At 44.3% G+C, this 16,826-nt stretch overlaps 1 protein-coding gene across 2 annotated transcripts in view; it reads left to right on the forward strand.

Moving 5' to 3' along the window:
- The first annotated feature begins 666 nt into the window (after positions 1-666).
- Positions 667-16,826, forward strand: part of man1a1 (mannosidase, alpha, class 1A, member 1) — a 196,373-nt gene continuing 180,213 nt past the window's right edge. The window contains exons 1-3 of one of the 2 annotated variants that reach the window (XM_088627015.1): positions 667-833; positions 1,306-1,389; positions 1,998-2,522. In XM_088627015.1, coding sequence (XP_088483141.1) covers positions 2,022-2,522 — 501 coding nt within the window. In that variant the 5' untranslated portion in view covers positions 667-833; positions 1,306-1,389; positions 1,998-2,021. Of the gene's footprint in view, positions 834-1,305; positions 1,390-1,508; positions 1,528-1,997; positions 2,523-16,826 lie in introns of those variants that run through there. The other variant, XM_088627017.1, reaches the window with a different exon arrangement.

A 16,826-nucleotide genomic window follows, 5' to 3' on the forward strand; every position in this document is an offset into this window, starting at 1 on the left:
GATGATAACAGAAAGTAATTATGTTAATGTAACATGAATTAAAAATTGTGGTTTATTCCAGCAAGTACCTCTCTCTTATCAGTTCACATCTTAATAGCACATGCAAATGTAGCTCCGTAAAATTAAACTTACACAACCGATATCTCTCAAGATCACATAAATCAAACTGATTTATATTCATAATTCTAACTATGGTAATAGGGAAGAAAATAACGGTACTACTCACTGAATATGGTTTACGCAGTGGACTGGGAAAAGACCTGCTGTGAACAGCGCTCAAAAGCTCAGACATCGTGGATGGAATCTGCCGAGATCTAATTTATCAAGGTCATTGTTTTTGTTTTACTTTCTAACGGGAAAAGTATAGATGACAGATTGTTGTCAACAGAAAATAACATACTATAAGCAATAAAGGCATGATTGCCAGGATTTTCATAATTTGAAACCTATCATGCTGAGACATTTAATTAATTAATCTAGCTGTTTAAACGTATGATGGCATAAGTGTAATGGCATATTTTCAGACAGAATATTTGAGGTCAGAGACCAAGTTTTAATTCCGTTTGATAATCCCACACCGTGACGGCCAGGAACACAGCACCAAGGGACACCGCATAGCCCGCCCGTCTTCCTGAACACGCTCAGAGCCCCGGCCATGTGACCAGAGACGAGGAAAAGGGAAAAACACGACGATGACAATCGGTGCCGTCTCTGGGAGGGTCACAGTCACACGTTTCTGGTACAGTAAACGTAACTCCTCAGAGGCTTGTAAACAGAGGAAGCTAACACCAGTTGTGCCTGACTGAGTCAACTCACTCACGAAGAGCTTGATGGTAAAACCCCGTGTCTCTCGTGGACCAAGAAAGGCTCATTGTGCTGCAATACTGGATTCATCCAAAAATAGGGTTTTGAATGTTTTTGTGCAGAATTTACTAGCCTTATGCACTCCTAACTACTAAATATTTCCCGTTGAACCGATTTTATTTAATATACTCATGTTTAACATTGCTTTCCATTTAATTGAACTAAAAAATAAGATAAATCTATATAAAACAACGTCCATATTACGCGATCTAGCGCATATAATTATGTGACTGTAGAGCACCTCTGGAACTACGAAAAAGATTGAGCTGGAGCTTAATCCTGTCACTTCAAGATCGAGATTCACTTTATTGATCTATTCGACATATTTAATGTTTTATTAAAGGAGATCCTTTTCTTTTTAATTCTGAAAACTGCGATTAAGGCACCCAAAAACCGTTCAGATCGGGAGAGAAGTGTTCAGCTTTAAACATTTTCTTCCAGCGTTTGTTCGGACCCACTTTCATCTTCTCATCGGAGAAGTGGGGTGAGAAAAGACGCTCCTAATCGACCACAGTCGGGACTGGGGTGAGTGCAGTGCCGGCTGGTCTGGGACTTCATTTATTTTATAATAAAAATCCGAAGAAGAGGCAGCGATACAACTTCAGGGTCCCGCTGTGCCCTCTGCTGAGCTCCAACCCGACAGAAAAAGAAGTGCATGGACAGGTATTTCTCGTCTCCTCATTCGTGATCAAGACATGTGTATATAAGGTAGTTTTAAGCTGCTGTCGATATTAATGGTTGCAGCGTTTGAAACTAGTTAGCGAGTTGCACTCCGCACCGCACTACCGCTCGCGTGAGCGAGCACCCGTCTTTTGAAGCCCGGAAGCCACGCCCACTATTGTCTTGCGCGCGGCCCGCCTTGCGCGGAACGCGCGGCGATTGGCGGGCCGGGCTGTCGCTCAGGCGCGGCCGCGGCGCCCTTCCGCTCGGTCCCGGCGGCGGCGGCGGCGAGCGGCCGCTCACAGAGCAGCGCGGCTCCAGCGTGGGCAGCCGGGACCGAGCGGGACGGCCGCGGCGCGCTTCGCCTGGCAGAAGTTTGAAACAGACGAGAGCGCAGAGTTCAGCGCGGCTGCTGGAGAGCAGAAACACACAGGCGGAGGACCGATTTAATCTTTTCCCCCCCACTCTTCTAGAAGTACTTGCGAGAGGAGGAGACCATGCCAGCTGCAACTCTGCTGCCGTTCACGGCTACCCCGAGTAGGAAGTCCGCCAACCCCAGCGCCTTTCGGCTCACGGAGAAATTCATCCTGCTGCTGGTCTTCAGCGCCTTCATCACGCTGTGCTTCGGCGCGATCTTCTTCCTGCCGGACTCCTCCAAGCTGCTGAGCGGGGTGCTCTTCCACTCCTCCCCGCCGGCGGAGGCGGCTGCGGACGGCGACCCCGGCGCCGGCGCCCCGGGCAGCGACGGCGAGAAGTTGGCCAAGATCCGGCGGGACCACGAGAAGGCGCTGGTGGAGGCGAAGGACACGCTGCAGAAGCGGCCGGACGAGATCCGCCAGGACATCCAGCAGGACAAGGAGAGGGTCCTGCGGGACGGGCTCGCCAGGGCAGGCGGCGACCACCCGCTGCCCGACATCGACTACCTGAGGCCCCCGGGAGCCACCGGCCGGGAGCCGGCGGAGCCGGAGACCAGGGAGAGGAGGGCGAGGATCAAGGAGGTGAGTCGGAGAGGCTGTCCGGGGCCACCCCTGCCCCCTGCCCCCTGCCCCCAGGGCAGACCCGGGCTCCTACCTTGGACTCACGCACTTTAGACCCGCGTCCTCTCCACGGCGCGGCTGCTGGCGCAGTTTCCCGAGTTCCTGTTGCTGCTGTCCGTGTTGTTGTCTCGGTGCCCGGGTGGCAGCAGTAGGGTTTCCCGGGTCTCTCCGAGCGGACCCCGGGGGCGCTTGGCGAAGCAGCCCTGCGTCTCGGCTGGTGTGAGTTTTCCGAGGCGCTGCCGCTGGGGCAGTTCGAGTCTGGGGCGGAGTGGACGTGTGGCCGGGCTCTTGTGCGTGTGATGTCTTGTCTGGGGCGGAGTGGACGTGTGGCCGGGCTCTTGTGCGTGTGATGTCGTGTCTGGGGTGCGGTGGACGTGTGGCCGGGCTCTTGTGCGTGTGATGTCGTGTCTGGGGTGCGGTGGACGTGTGGCCGGGCTCTTGTGCGTGTGATGTCGTGTCTGGGGTGCGGTGGACGTGTGGCCGGGCTCTTGTGCGTGTGATGTCGTGTCTGGGATGCGGTGGACGTGTGGCCGGGCTCTGGGCTCTTGTCTCTCCCCCAGTTCAGCGGTTCCGCTGTGGGAGACGTGTGCCTGTACAGGTGTCAGGAAACATTGTCGCCGGCTGGCGACACAAACCAGCTGCCGGCAGGTCAGGAGTGAGAAAGTCATGAACAGCGGTTACATTTTAATTCCCAACTGTGCGTCTTACTCAGCACCATGGGCCGTGTATCTCAATAGTTCACATCCCTTACTCCCTCCGAACACGTTGCTTTTTTTAGGGTCTTCTCATTGCCCTGACAGTGTTTGTTTTTCACAACTGAGAGCAGCCCCGTCTAAAATCAGAGATTAAAAGAGTACCGGCGAGCTCTGTAATGTCTCCGCCAGGCCCTTTATTTGCAGGGTTGGTAACGTTTCTGTGTTTGTCCGGACGCCTTTCTGATGAACTTCCAGACCAGCGCGCCTGTGTACCGAGCAGTGTCAGCTGCACCGCTCTTCCGAGGTTTAGTTTGACGTTTCCAGGAGAACTGTAAGCAGAGGATACTGATTTCAACATGTATAAAAAATAAGCGTGCGTCTTTTTTACCTCCGCACACTTTGCGTCTTTTAGCGAGCTGCGGGTCAGCGAGCCCCACGGACATCGGAGCGGCTAAATTCGGAAGCCCGTAACTCCAGAGCTCCTGAGTGGCCGGACAGCCTTCTGTCGAGTCTCATCCCTGTCGCAGTTATATCGAGGGAAGAAAGGATATGTCGAGAAGTAATATCATGTAGTGCAGAGGCGATGCCCTCGCGTTGTTGTACACGCACGGAGTCCCGGGGTCGCACTTAACCAACACCTGTGAGTCTCGGTGAAACAGAACAGACGAAAGGAATCTCGCCCGAGTACTCTGAACGGTATTCACTTTCTGAAGACAAGATACCGGTAAAGGAGGGTGCGTCATGCTGGCAGTTTTCACTGCCTGTTTGTCCCTGCTTTTCCCCTCTGTGTGTGCAGTCACCATTGCACCTATTATGTAGGTGCAGCATGTTGAACAAAAGTATTTTTTTTTCTCAAGAACCTAATATTGTATTTAAAATGCACGGCTGCAGCAGAAGCCTCGATTACAAAAAGATGTTCTCCTTTGAGATTGAAGTGTTTTAGGTGTAGTTGGAATATGCTCAGAATCACTTTGAAGTTGAAAAATAAAACCCTTAACCCACAGGTCTCCTTGCTGAGGGTGGTGCAGTAATGATTGTCTAATCTTCTGTCTTGGAGCTTTGTTTTAGCTCGCTTGCCACACTGTCCTTTCGCTCGTCTAGAGATTGGGCATCAGGCACAGAAGCTAAACTCAGACTTGGCTAGTCTCAGGTTTTCTCATCTTCTGTCTCGGCCAGCCTCTGAAAGCTGTGATCCTTCTTCTGGCTGACAAGGGTGTGGACAGTCCATTAGAGGAACTATTAGCCTGATGGAAATAAATGCAGAATGGGATATGGGACACATTTGTAATGTTTTATTTTCAAACGAATAATAGACTTTTGCACAAACTGATGGTTTATAGGTGACTGCTCATGTTTATATAGGTGCATTTGTGTGCCAACCCAGTGAAGATCTAGGATACTGCAACGAAGGCGTAGTCCTGAAGTTTGTGAAATATCACAACTGCCATTTTGCTTTATAGATAAGCAATTTACATCTGTGATAATAAGATTAATATGAATGATATGCACTGTAAACATTCACTTGTGACAATTTATTCCTTGCATACATTTGATCATATTGAAACAAAAACATACTCTGTTCATCCCAGCAATTTCAAGTGACCATAAATACTGGGACACATTCACTCTAGATAAACCTCGTAATGTAAAAGTCTGTATTTGGTTGCATGTGTCTTTGAGGCAATAATCGCTTGAAGTCTGTGAAGCAATGTGCTCACCAAGCCCTTTGTGCAATTATTTGAGAAGCTTGGCTGAATACTACAGATAAATGCTTTGGAAAGCAAAGATAACAGCTTTGACATTGGTGGCCTAATCTGTTTGGAGGGCAGTGTTTGTCTGAAGGAGGAGGTTACTCTAGAGTCTTTGATGGCATTGGACGAATATGAGTAGGGTTAAAGCCTTTAAGAGCCAGGCTTCAGGCACCCACAGAAACGAGTTGACAAGGTCAGCAGTCCTGGTTTAGGGGTTTCCAGTACATTCTGGCGGTGTTATGCTGTCCCAGGAAGTGAAATGCTTTGTCGTGGATCAGGTAAAGTTTGCTTTCCTTGCTTTCACGCTGTAGAAAACAACATCTTCCTTAATATTTTTTCTTCTTTATTTCATGAGTGCTAATTCATCGTTGCGGGGTGCGTGTGTTAAAAGAGGCGTTTTCGTTTCACGGGTTGTCTGTTTTGCACACTCTGGGGCCTTCAGATCAATAGTTCTTAAGAATTTAATTTCAGCGCAATTCCAGTAACATCTCACTGTTGGATGGTTTGATGTGGTAAGGATCTCTGCAGAAAATGAGCTGGAAAATGTGGCTGCACAAAGCCTGTTCCAGAATTAACCATCATTACAGTGTACATTTGAAATAACCTCTAAATTGTGGTTAACAAGGAATAACAGACCAAGTATGACCAAGTAAACTGAACACTTGCTTTACAGTTGTCTTTGTATTTACAATTCCAATACTGTGCCTTTTACAGTGAAAAGGCAACATTATTTAGCCTTTTCCTAACAATTACACACACAGGTTGCTGACCAATGTCTTAAAAAATCTTTGCATAGAATAGTTTTGTTTTCTTTGGAAATAAAGACAAATCTCCTTATTGTGTTTGTGTGTCATTGTGTAGAAGGGAGTGACATTTTATCTGTATTCATTATGTATTCACTGCCTTCAGTTTCAGTTTTGCGTTTTTGCATGAAAATATTTCAGAATTAACAGAACGGTGTATTACAGCTTACCTTTAACAGGATTGTGCCGACATTTATAGTGCTGTTTTTAACAGATGTTTGTAGCTTCTAATTGGATCTTTTAACTCTTCCTCTGAGCCCTGTGTGTTGGGCTGAATCTGAGAAGAGCTGGATGTTGAGGAGCCTGTTGTAGTTGGTATATAAACTACACAATTCCATCTTCCACGGTCTCCTCTATTTTTATTGTTGTATTGTTGTAATTATAATTGTGTCCTCTTGTGAAATTTTCTTATTTATTGTTGTAGTCTTCTTATTTATTGTTATTGTCATCCTGTAAAGCGCTTTGAGAAGCCACCTTTAAAGGCGCTATATAAAATAAAGTTTATTATATTATTACAAGTGATGAAAAATACAGGGAAGGTCTGGTGAAACTGAGCTGTATATGATGAATGATAATCAGTTTCTATTTAAAGTGTGGTTAGCATTTCATTTATCTGGGAGTTTTGTATGAAGACAAACTAAAATTCAGCTGAAGGCCTCAGGTTTCCTTTGGTGTGTGGGGTTTCTTGCAGTAACCACAAGGTCTGCTGGTTAGTTTCGCACTTATCTCCAGGGGACTTCTGTTGGGAGTCAGAAAACCACCAGCTTGGCAGATGTTCCTCCTGTCAAATGGAACAGTTCATCAGCCGTTGAGGTACGGCGCTGAATGTGAAAGGGCTGAAACTGGGTGAATGGATTTGTGCACTTGGTGACTCTACGCAACAAGAACTACCTGAGAACGGTTGTCATGTGCGCCTGCAGTTTCTCTGAGTGTACATAAACTTTCCCAAGTACAAAGTTTGTGTTGTATTAAATGGCAAAAATAAATATTTAGGAACATTTAAAAAAATCCAAAGGCAAGTTTGCTGGGGCAAAACAATGAGTTCCAGTTTTAGGTTCATGTTATTTACGCAGACGATGCTTATTCTATTAATTTGACGTTCATGCCCTTGGAATTGTGTTTTGCTGTGTGTGCTGGAATGATAGGCTCCTGTCTGTACCACCAGCAGTCAAACCATCAGTTTGGTCTTCATGAAGGCTAGCTGTATTTTTCTCTGGGAAGTGTTAATGTTAATGTAAGTGCATAACAAGTACTAAGTTCATGAACTGCATCATTCACACATGGTGCTCAAAATAAAAATGGATTTAGCGGATTGTTTTTTTCTTACTTAAAGAAAAAGCAGTACACGGTTATCAGCAGTTTGATTATGTGGTACTTGGGAATGAAAACGAGATTTTAATTTTCAGCCACGTTTATTATTCCGATTCCCCATTATGTGCATCAAATTTGCAATTGAATATCCCATTTTCCTAATCCTCTCCGATATCCTCTGTGCTGGATCATGCCATCAGCTGGGCTGCTCTGTCTCGGTGTCCCTGGTGACGGTGCAGAGGCAGCCGAGGCGTGACCGGGCGCTGTGCTTCAGCTGTGGGAATCGGGTCGGCAGTCCGGTGACTGGGAACGCTGGGTCGGGAGAGGCAGAGACGCAAGGCCGTTTTCTGTTTCGGATAACATAAAAGCTGCAACGAGAGGAGGTGCTGTGGCCAGCTATCGCCAGCCCCGCTGACTGGCTGGGTGATGTGAGGCTCTCGTGCAGCTGCCAGTGGCCCCCGACCCCCAGGGGACCCAGGGTGACTCTTGGCTCTCTTGAGAGCCCAGGGCTGAGTCGGCGGCGCTTGTCGATGATTGGAGCGGCGCTGCCTTTGGTGAACACATCTGCGCTCTCACTCGCAAGTCTTGGAAGAGCCCGGGAGTCCGAGTCGGGGACGTTCTTTCCAACGACTCGGCTGAAAAGCTTGCTCCTGCGCTGGCGGCGTTCCCAGGCGGTCAGTCCGCGAGGAGCCGCCGCTGGCTTTGGAAGGACAGGTCCGGCATTCCCGCACCCCCACATTGCGCGTGTGCCCCTTGTGCAGAAGAGCTGCAGCAGGGGCAGTTCAGCAACACGTCTGAATGGGGGCAGTCCTGAAGAAAGGGTGGAAGTCATTTGCAAATCCCACGCAATGTTTTAAGAAACAAAAGCAAATTTAAAAGCATGCGGCAGTTGTAAAACCGACATCAGTTGCGATGAAGACTGCGGTTAAGAACTGGAAGAGACAGTGGCCCCTCAGGGTTGGCACTGGGTTCTACAGTAGCAGCTTGCGTCCGGGTATAAACTGCGGCTGGATTTACCTCATCGCTCAGCTGTGTTCTTGCGTGATCTTTCCACATGCGTGAACATTGTTCTTGGAATCTGCCCGTTTCCTGTGGAGCACGTGTAACTGGGGTTACTAGGGGAAACACCTCGAATGATCTAATTTTCTGATGATTATCACTTGTTTTGCAGTGTATTGTTCCTTAGCAGGTGCAGCTTTATTTATGTAAGGTATTGAGATTAAATAGGAGCCCCATTAAACTGATGAACATCGAGTGCTGTGCTAAATTGTTTTAAAAGCGCAAGGTGTGCGGTCTCCTTTCACACTGAGCGCTTGCTGTGGACGTGGTGTATTCAAGAGGACAGCGTCTAAGTATGCCTCAGTTCTGGGCTGGCTGCAGTTATTATACACATCTTAAGTAATTTCCGTAAAATCGATGAAAAGAATCACATAACAATACCATTTTTGTAGAGAATGAATTTATTTTTCATCTGCTTCTCTCTTTATTTGACGGAACAGTCAATTGGATGATTAGTAACTTCAATAAGAAGGTGCATGTGGGGGTGTCTCTGGAGGAGCCGGGCGTGAGGAACTGGGTTAATCCTCTGTGCTGAGGGCCAGGCAGACGGCTGCAGGTGGGATGTTAACACTGGAGGAGGGATACGAAAAGACTAGTGTGAGCGAGAGAGGCTTACCAAGGTAATTATAGCTTTTTAGGAAGAGACATTAGTGAGGATTACGAGCTAGAGTAGCAGAGGTGAGGGGGATAACTATAGTGGACAAACCAAATAATTTATCTGTTTTCAGTTCTTATCTATAGCCTTATACCTGCATTCTGTACCTAGTTTTTGCTAGTATTTGTTCTTTTTTCCTTCAGTGGATAAATAGAAACCAAACTCACATTTGCTATGAAGAAACAGGTTGAACACTGTCACCTAGCTGTTGCTTTAGAGTTTCAGTTTTTCGGCTGCTGTTCTTGAAAGATTTCATGTAGATTCTCTCCAGCCATACCTGCCTACGGATGCCTCAGGCTATTTTGTAGTGGGGTGTGTCTCTCTGCGGGGGCCTATTTAATATCTTTGAAACCAGAGCAAACAAAAGGAGTTAAGGAAATAGTCATAACCTTTCAGTATGTCACAGGAGTCTGGCGTTTATTTGGTGTGCCTTCTCCAGGACTCGCAATGTACAATACACGCATTTATACATAATCTGTTGAAGTTTCACCCATGATCATTTTAGCTCGATATCCTGAGGTACTCTTACACACTCTGAGCGTGTGTCCCACCCTGTAGGCTGCTTCCCTAATGAATACAAAAAGGATGAGGCTGTTTCTCACAGCACTTAAAACAATGAGTGAAAATTAAAGAGCACATAATAAGCTTGAGACTCCAGGAAAATTGTCAGCCCAGCTTTAGATCTGTATCTCTCATGCTGCTTGTTTTCTGCTTCCCTGCCATCGCAAATAAGGCTTATGCAAATCCCAGTTCTAGATTGTGTGCTGTCGCCTGATCCACTTGGTCAGCCTGCTGCACGAACAAACCAACAAACAGACCCATTACTAAAATACAGAGCAGTGGGCCTCGTCTCGCTGCAACAGGTGAAGCATTTCAAGTGTCAGTTGGTCTTATCTGTCATGTCCGGTCGATAATAACCTGAATTATACAACATGTTATTTGCTGTATGGAGGCCAGCTCTTGAGTTTTAACCGCTTAGCATTGTGGTGGTTTACAGAGTCCGTGAAATTTCCAATTAAAATCTTAAAGAAACTTACCCTTTCATGTTTTTATCCAGTTATGAGGATTTTTGGAACATTAAGCTGTATCAGCCATGAATGATTGGCACACTTTAAACATTCATGGTGCATTGAATTTCGCCTTTTAATGTGTCTTGAGCAGGCGGGAGATGTATTTTTTTTCTCATGGAAGGACAGATAATAGGCTACATCACTGGAACGGTGTATGTTGTAATGGGTTTCAGAATTTAGACAATGTTATCAGGCATGTCTGTAAAGAACAGGGGTTCTTAATCAACCTTCAGAATTCTCCAAGAAACGTCTGACAATGTACTAATTCATTTTAGCTTTCACGCACTTTACACTTTGCTGTAGTGTCTCCTGAATTTCAGGATGGCTCAGGTGTCAGTTTTCTGTGATAGAGTGTGATTTTTAAAGTTGATACCGTAGCTTCTTTCAAGAAACGACTGATTGAGTTCCTTGGATCCATTTTCTGCTAGTTACCAAAAGGGCTAGACTGGGCCCGATGGCCTCCTCTCATTTGTGAACTTCTGCTCTTATTGTTTTTTTCTCCTCTGTTCTTCAAACCCCAGTTTGTAATGACATGAAGCAGACTTGCATAAAGCAAAACCTGGACTGTGGTTATACGAGTTAAATGGGATTCGGTTTCAATTAATCTTCCCTCTGGCCTCATTGAAAATATTGTGAGCTGTGTGATAAGGATTCAGTTTGATTGTCTTGAGCTGCAGATTGCTTCTCTGGTAATAAAGTTCAGAAGGCACAGGCAGCAGAATGATTATTCTCAGTCTGGCAATGTGCTTTCTAATAGAGGAGTTTACAAACTGCATGTCCTCTGGGAAATTCTTTCACTTATAATGTACCCCCTTTCACTAAATGCTCATTATTTAAAAAAAACAACTTACTTTTATGCCTTTTCCAATGTTTACACAATCCTAGGAATTAATAGTTTTCTTTTTCTGTCACAGTAGTTTATTTTAGGACAGTTATTTCACTTATGTATTTTGGAGTGATTCAATGCAATGTCTCATCCCTGAGAGCAGCACAAGTCTGTTACAACTGGGGTTTCTTGCCTGTGCTCCACATGTGAGCTCAGACAGTACCTCTATATCAGGCTCTCAAGCGTGTCACCTGCTGAACCCAGGGGTGGTCCTCCAGTGCAGGAGGGGCTGACTGCGCTGACATTTGACTGGTTTTCCTGACTTAACTGCTTGAGATATCCTGCGCTGCTCGTGGTGAGACTTCAGTCAGCAGGACACTGCGTGCTGGGAGTTGGAACGTATATCAACCACGGCATCTAGATTTGAGCTTTAAAGATTAGTGAGTGACTCTGGTTCCCACGAGGGAGCTTTTTGCAGTGCACACTTTGCATGTTCATTTTTATTAAAGACCATTGTAGTGTCTTCCTGCTTAAGGAATTATGTTATTACCAGTGACTCTGTTGGCGTACAAGTTGTTCTGTAAGGCTTTAGGTTTCGTAAGTAGATACATGGTCATGGCAAAGACATTTGAACTTTGTCCATGGAGACATGTGCTGCCTACATGTGACTAGAAGGTTGCCGGTTCAAATCCCGCAGCCGGCAGAGGAATCCTACTCCGTTGGGCCCCTGAGCAAGGCCCTTAACCCCAACTGCTCCAGGGGCGCTGTACAATGGCTGACCCTGTGCTCTGACCCCAAACTTCTCTCCCTGTCTGTGTCTGTGTCTCATGGAGAGCAAGCTGGGGTATGCAAAAAGACGAATTCCTAATGCAAGAAATTGTATAGGGCTAATAAAAAAAACAACAACAACAAACAACATTACAGCAAGTATAAACACACTGGTTTTAAAGTCTTCTTAATGCTTTTAGAGCGTGAAAAAACAAAAATCTCCAAGCAAATTCTGCATGGTGTACAGCTGGAAAACTTGGCGCTGTCTGAAGAAAACAAATGTAATAAAAGCATCCAAGGCATTTCTAGCCTGACTCCCACGTTACCTGGCATTTCATCACCTGAGTGGCTGTCTTCTGTGCTTCTGTAGTTCACAATGGTTTCAGTGAATCGTTCATGGGTAAGGGAGCAGGTGACACCAGCCTGTGTGTCCCCCTCATCACTGCTGCTCGGGTCGCGAGGGTGTGGCAGGCACATCCTGCAGCAGTGGTAGAATTTCTGATGTTCTGTTATTCCTGCGTTGCACATGAAAACCTTTAAATTCCTCTTTGACAAATGGAGCATTTGAGCAGTTTGTGCCAAGTCCTCCTTACACTTTTACTTTTCACATTATTTCATGTAAGTGCAATGTTCTCAAGAACATCCTGTATTACTTAATGTGCCTGGAAATGTAGACATGTGCCTTTATAATTCACAAGCTACCTCCCAAATGCTCTCCTATAGATAGTCTCAATGTTTTGGATTACTCTTTAGTCGAATGGTTGGTTACATTAACACTAGGTTGCGTTATTAGGTTATGGAGGGCACATGAACTTCTTCCCGGTGAGCTGTGCAGTTTTGGAGAAGCAGAGTAGCTTTGGTATTCTAGTGGTTCCCAGGCCCGTTTCTTAATGCACATACTCTAATGCACAGGTCAGTGAACAACACCCATATGTGCTCTAGGCTGTTTGTTTTCCAGCCTTTAAAGGCCCAATTCTGTGTGACCCACGTGTAACACTTGATCCTCATTTTTTTTAATCCTGCTGCACAAGTTAATTTGCACCAACCAGTGTAGATGGAGGCAGACAACCTCACAACAGGCCAGTTCATCATATTTGTGGTTCCGTCCAGGGTTAGGACATGCTCGTCCACTAAGGTCTGGAAAATCTCCCACTTTGTGATCTCGAACTTCAGCTTCAAATGTTTACATCTTTGTTGCTGCTGTGAGATGCTGTGTTCCCACGTATCCTCTGTCATTCTGTGATGTTCATACAGTGTCCAGTGTTTTTTGAAATTAACAAAATAATTGTCATTCTTAAAGCCTGCACAGTTTCTACAAGATATGCTTAATGTTTTCTAATTCTGCAGTCTGGTTCTGTGAGGGGAATCTTTTTCTGGAGGATTGCATGCATTATGAAAATGGAGAATTTTGATATTTAAACTATGGAAAAATAATGCAAATAGAAACAGATTTTACAAAGTTTAATAAAGAAAGTATGCAAGGGCTATTTCTGCCCTGCAGAATATTTCATGTGTGGTGTGAGGCAGGACTTTAATGATTGCAGGCGCACAGAACACAATTACCAGGAACAGAATAGTTATGTAGGGGCTGGCTTATAAGCAATCCCTTCACAATCCACAGGAACTATGCTGTGGGTGTTTTTTCTGTTTGGACAGGTGTTTGAAGTATAAAAAGTGATGACAGTGTGGACATCTCTGGAAAGACAATATTTGCTTAAATGCAGTGTCTGTTAGCCCCATGTTTGTCATAAGCTCTTATGTCAACATAGACCTTTGCAAAAGATTGATGTCAGGTCCAAAAATTGAATTAACATGTTACTTGGTTTGTGATGTTTTAGATCATTTTTAAAGTGAGGTGAGCATTTAGGTTTACTAAACTCACTATTCTACACTTAATACATGAAATACCTGCTTCTGAAAGTAGCATTTTAGTTTAAGCTTTCAAATACTTGGTTAGTAGTCCTATTTAGCTTTGTTAAATAGAGTCTTGTTTTTAGGGTAGATTTTACAAAGTGTTTTAGTCTTGGTTATATTCTACCACATTCTGTTTTTCTTTTTCTTTTTCTTTTTCTTTTTTAGATGTATTAAGTGTGTGCTATTTTACATCTTCCAAAGTGCCTAAATATTTTGTTTTATAAGGGACTGGATAAGGATCTGGAGTCAGTCCTGGATTTATTTTCAGTACTTGGGTTACACTTTCATAATTAAGGTACAATATTAAGAACTACTTGTTTTTTTTATCTTCTATAGAGCAAATACTTTAAAGCTTAATTTTTTATTCTTATTTTATATACATGTATAAAAGGCCATGCTAAAAAATTGCTTTGATATCTGTTATGTGATTTTTATAGTGATAGCTTTCTCTCTCCAAGAAAAGGTGCAAACATTTTACTCTCATTATTTTGGTTACCTTTTTTCTCTAGCGCTTTTTTAATCAATATGAGGCTTTGCTTTTAAAATGTTTTGTTTTCCAAATCAAATGCTATTGTATGTAATCTTTTCTGCTTCCTGAAAATGCTTAAAATCTCTTATCCAGTCAAGTCTGACCATAACGGCAAGGCGAGAGGAAGAAGGAATTAATTTAAACTACTCAGCCATTGTTGGGGGGAAAAATCCTACATAATTGAATATATCTGAATTTAAATCTTTAATTTACATGCATGAGGTTGGCACAGTGAGAAAGCTTGACTCGTATTTCCAGCCTGGCTCTGATCAGGAGTGCACTCCTTGCATGTTGTGTGCTGTTACAAAAGAATGAAATAGATTGTTCTTTTTTCTTCTATAATATAACATAAAAGTAAAGAATTTAGATGTGGACTTGTGCCACATGATTGCTTTCAGTGGAGCTTTACTGTTGTGGGGCATCTAAGTGGCTCAGGTGCTCCAGAGCTCACTGGAGCAGTGGTGCAACTCTGTGACCGGGGTCCCCTCACTGGGCGCCTCACGCGGGATGAGCAGATCACACTGGCCCTCCTGCAGAGCTCGTGTGCCCGGAGGGGGACTGATCGATGGGGGGGGTTCTTCTGCGTTCGCCCCACAAGGGGATGAAGGGGAAGGTGCAAACCTTTCACGCTGAGTGTAGTCGCCATGTGAACACAGAAGAACCCCCCCCATCGATCAGTCCCCCTCCGGGCACACGAGCTCTGCAGGAGGGCCAGTGTGATCTGCTCATCCCGCGTGAGGCGCCCAGTGAGGGGACCCCGGTCACAGAGTTGCACCACTGCTCCAGTGAGCTCTGGAGCACCTGAGCCACTTAGATGCCCCACAACGGTAAAGCTCCACTGAAAGCAATCACTTTGCCATTTCGCTGGGCTCCTCTGGGCTCTTCAGTTCGAACACTAGCTGTGTGCTAATCAAGTGTAATCTTTTTTTGTGATTCTTTAGGGCCTTTTCCTTTTTCTGTATTATGAATGAGAATCTCCCTCCTGTATATTTGAGTGTATGTTCATCTTATATATGTACTGTCAGTTTTTACAAATTTGATTATCTTTTTGCATTTGCTGCTGTTTGGGTCTGATGTTTGTACAGTGGTATCATGAGTTGATATACCGTTAGCTTTTTCTTTAGAAGGATTGGTTATGGACTTGTCACATGTGTCCCTCGTTATAAGGAAGATAATGAAGATGTCAATTTATGCGGCTATTACTAAAGTGGTCTTGGGATTTCTGAATTCCTAGATGGAGATGAGCGTTTCAGAATGTTGGGTTACCTGTTGGAATTCCACTTCCAAGCAGTGACTGGAAGTCATCTTGTAACTGTGAAGATTTTGTTTCTTCATCTTTTGAAAATACTACTGTTTAGGTACCAGGAGCCTGGAACTTCATACTGGACAGATGTCCTGGGATACACAAGATCTCACTTGTGACAACAAATGCAACAACTAAGATAGTGGTCTGATGTGCACGTTTGAAACCCTTTCAAAAACTACTACATGGGAAAGCTGCAGTGGTTGAAATGGAACATGGAGGACATACAGTTAGCAACTGTGTTTATACGATAGTATAGTCTATGGAGCAACCAGCATCGAACAAGCCGTCTTTCTTGCAGGAAACCACGCCTGGCCCCGTGGCTGGTATGTAGCTCACACCTCAGGTTAATTCAGTTAAACCAGGTAGATTCTGTGAGCAAGCAGGGCAGCCTCTGAGCTGCACCACACTTGTGATCGTTTTCTCTGCCCAGAGCATGTCACTGACAGTGTGCCCAAACACAACGTTTTATACACAAACGTTAACACATGGTGAAATGGTATTCCTGCAAAAACCACTGTGCTGACCAACTTGGCATGCATTATTAAGAATGTTTCCTAAATGATAAAATCATGTATTAGAAAATGGTTGAAATCACATTTGGTGTGGGATTCTGCATTCTCAACAAATCCCTGTGTATATCTGTTTCGGGTATTTTAATCTTGATATTCTGTTCTGTGCTTGTATAGCTTCGGAGACAAATGTGCAGTGAAATTACTTCCATTTGCACTTTTTAACCTGTTGTTTTAACTGTTGTTTTAAGTCATAATGTTTGTTCCTTTTAACCTCTAGCAAAAGCTGAAATAATTACAATCTCTTATTATGGCTCTTGCACTAATAATTACAGAACATGTCAGGTCCTTTTGATGGCTTAGGATAACTAACACGTGACGGGCATTGCATAAAAATGATAGACAATTTACAAGTCACTGCTAATTAACCTTCATTCTCACTATGGAAGAGCAAAGGTTCTGCAGTATAGGCCTCCAGACTATAATCTGTGGCTGGAGAAGATATCATTTATTTTGCATCCTTACTAGCAAACCATATGCAATGAAAAGAAAATAGTTTGTTGGATTAGAGGTAGGTATCCTGTTTAAATCAGGCTGCTGATTTATTTACTACTGTTCTTTCTTTAGTTTTTGTTTATAGAAATGGTGTGAATACAAATAACAATGGGGTCAGTCTCTGTTTAGACTAGAAAATAGAAGTTTGATTTGGAAAGTTGCATCCTTGAAGGGGAGCTGGTGGTCTTTTGTATTTTCATGGCTTTTTCAATTTTTCATTTTCTGGTTCATCTTGGGTTTTGTATTTTGACTGCATCATGCTTTTCTTTCAGAGGGAAAGCAGAATGGAATAAACAAGATAAATAATTTAGCTCTCATCCCATTATTTATCAGCTGCTAAATAAGATATATATGGTACAGAACGTGGGAGACTAAAGTAAATGAAGGAGGTTAGTCAGTCTCTCACAACCTTCAATGGCTGCATTATTTGTTGAATGTCTCTGAGTGTCTGCTGCTTGACCTGAAGCGATCTTGCCTTCCCACGTGATCGTTAATGGGCTCAGACGAGCTCCAG

The sequence above is a fragment of the Lepisosteus platostomus genome, chromosome 3 (genome assembly GCF_059453375.1).
Source record: "Lepisosteus platostomus isolate fLepPlt1 chromosome 3, fLepPlt1.hap1, whole genome shotgun sequence".
Lineage (NCBI taxonomy): Eukaryota > Metazoa > Chordata > Actinopteri > Semionotiformes > Lepisosteidae > Lepisosteus > Lepisosteus platostomus.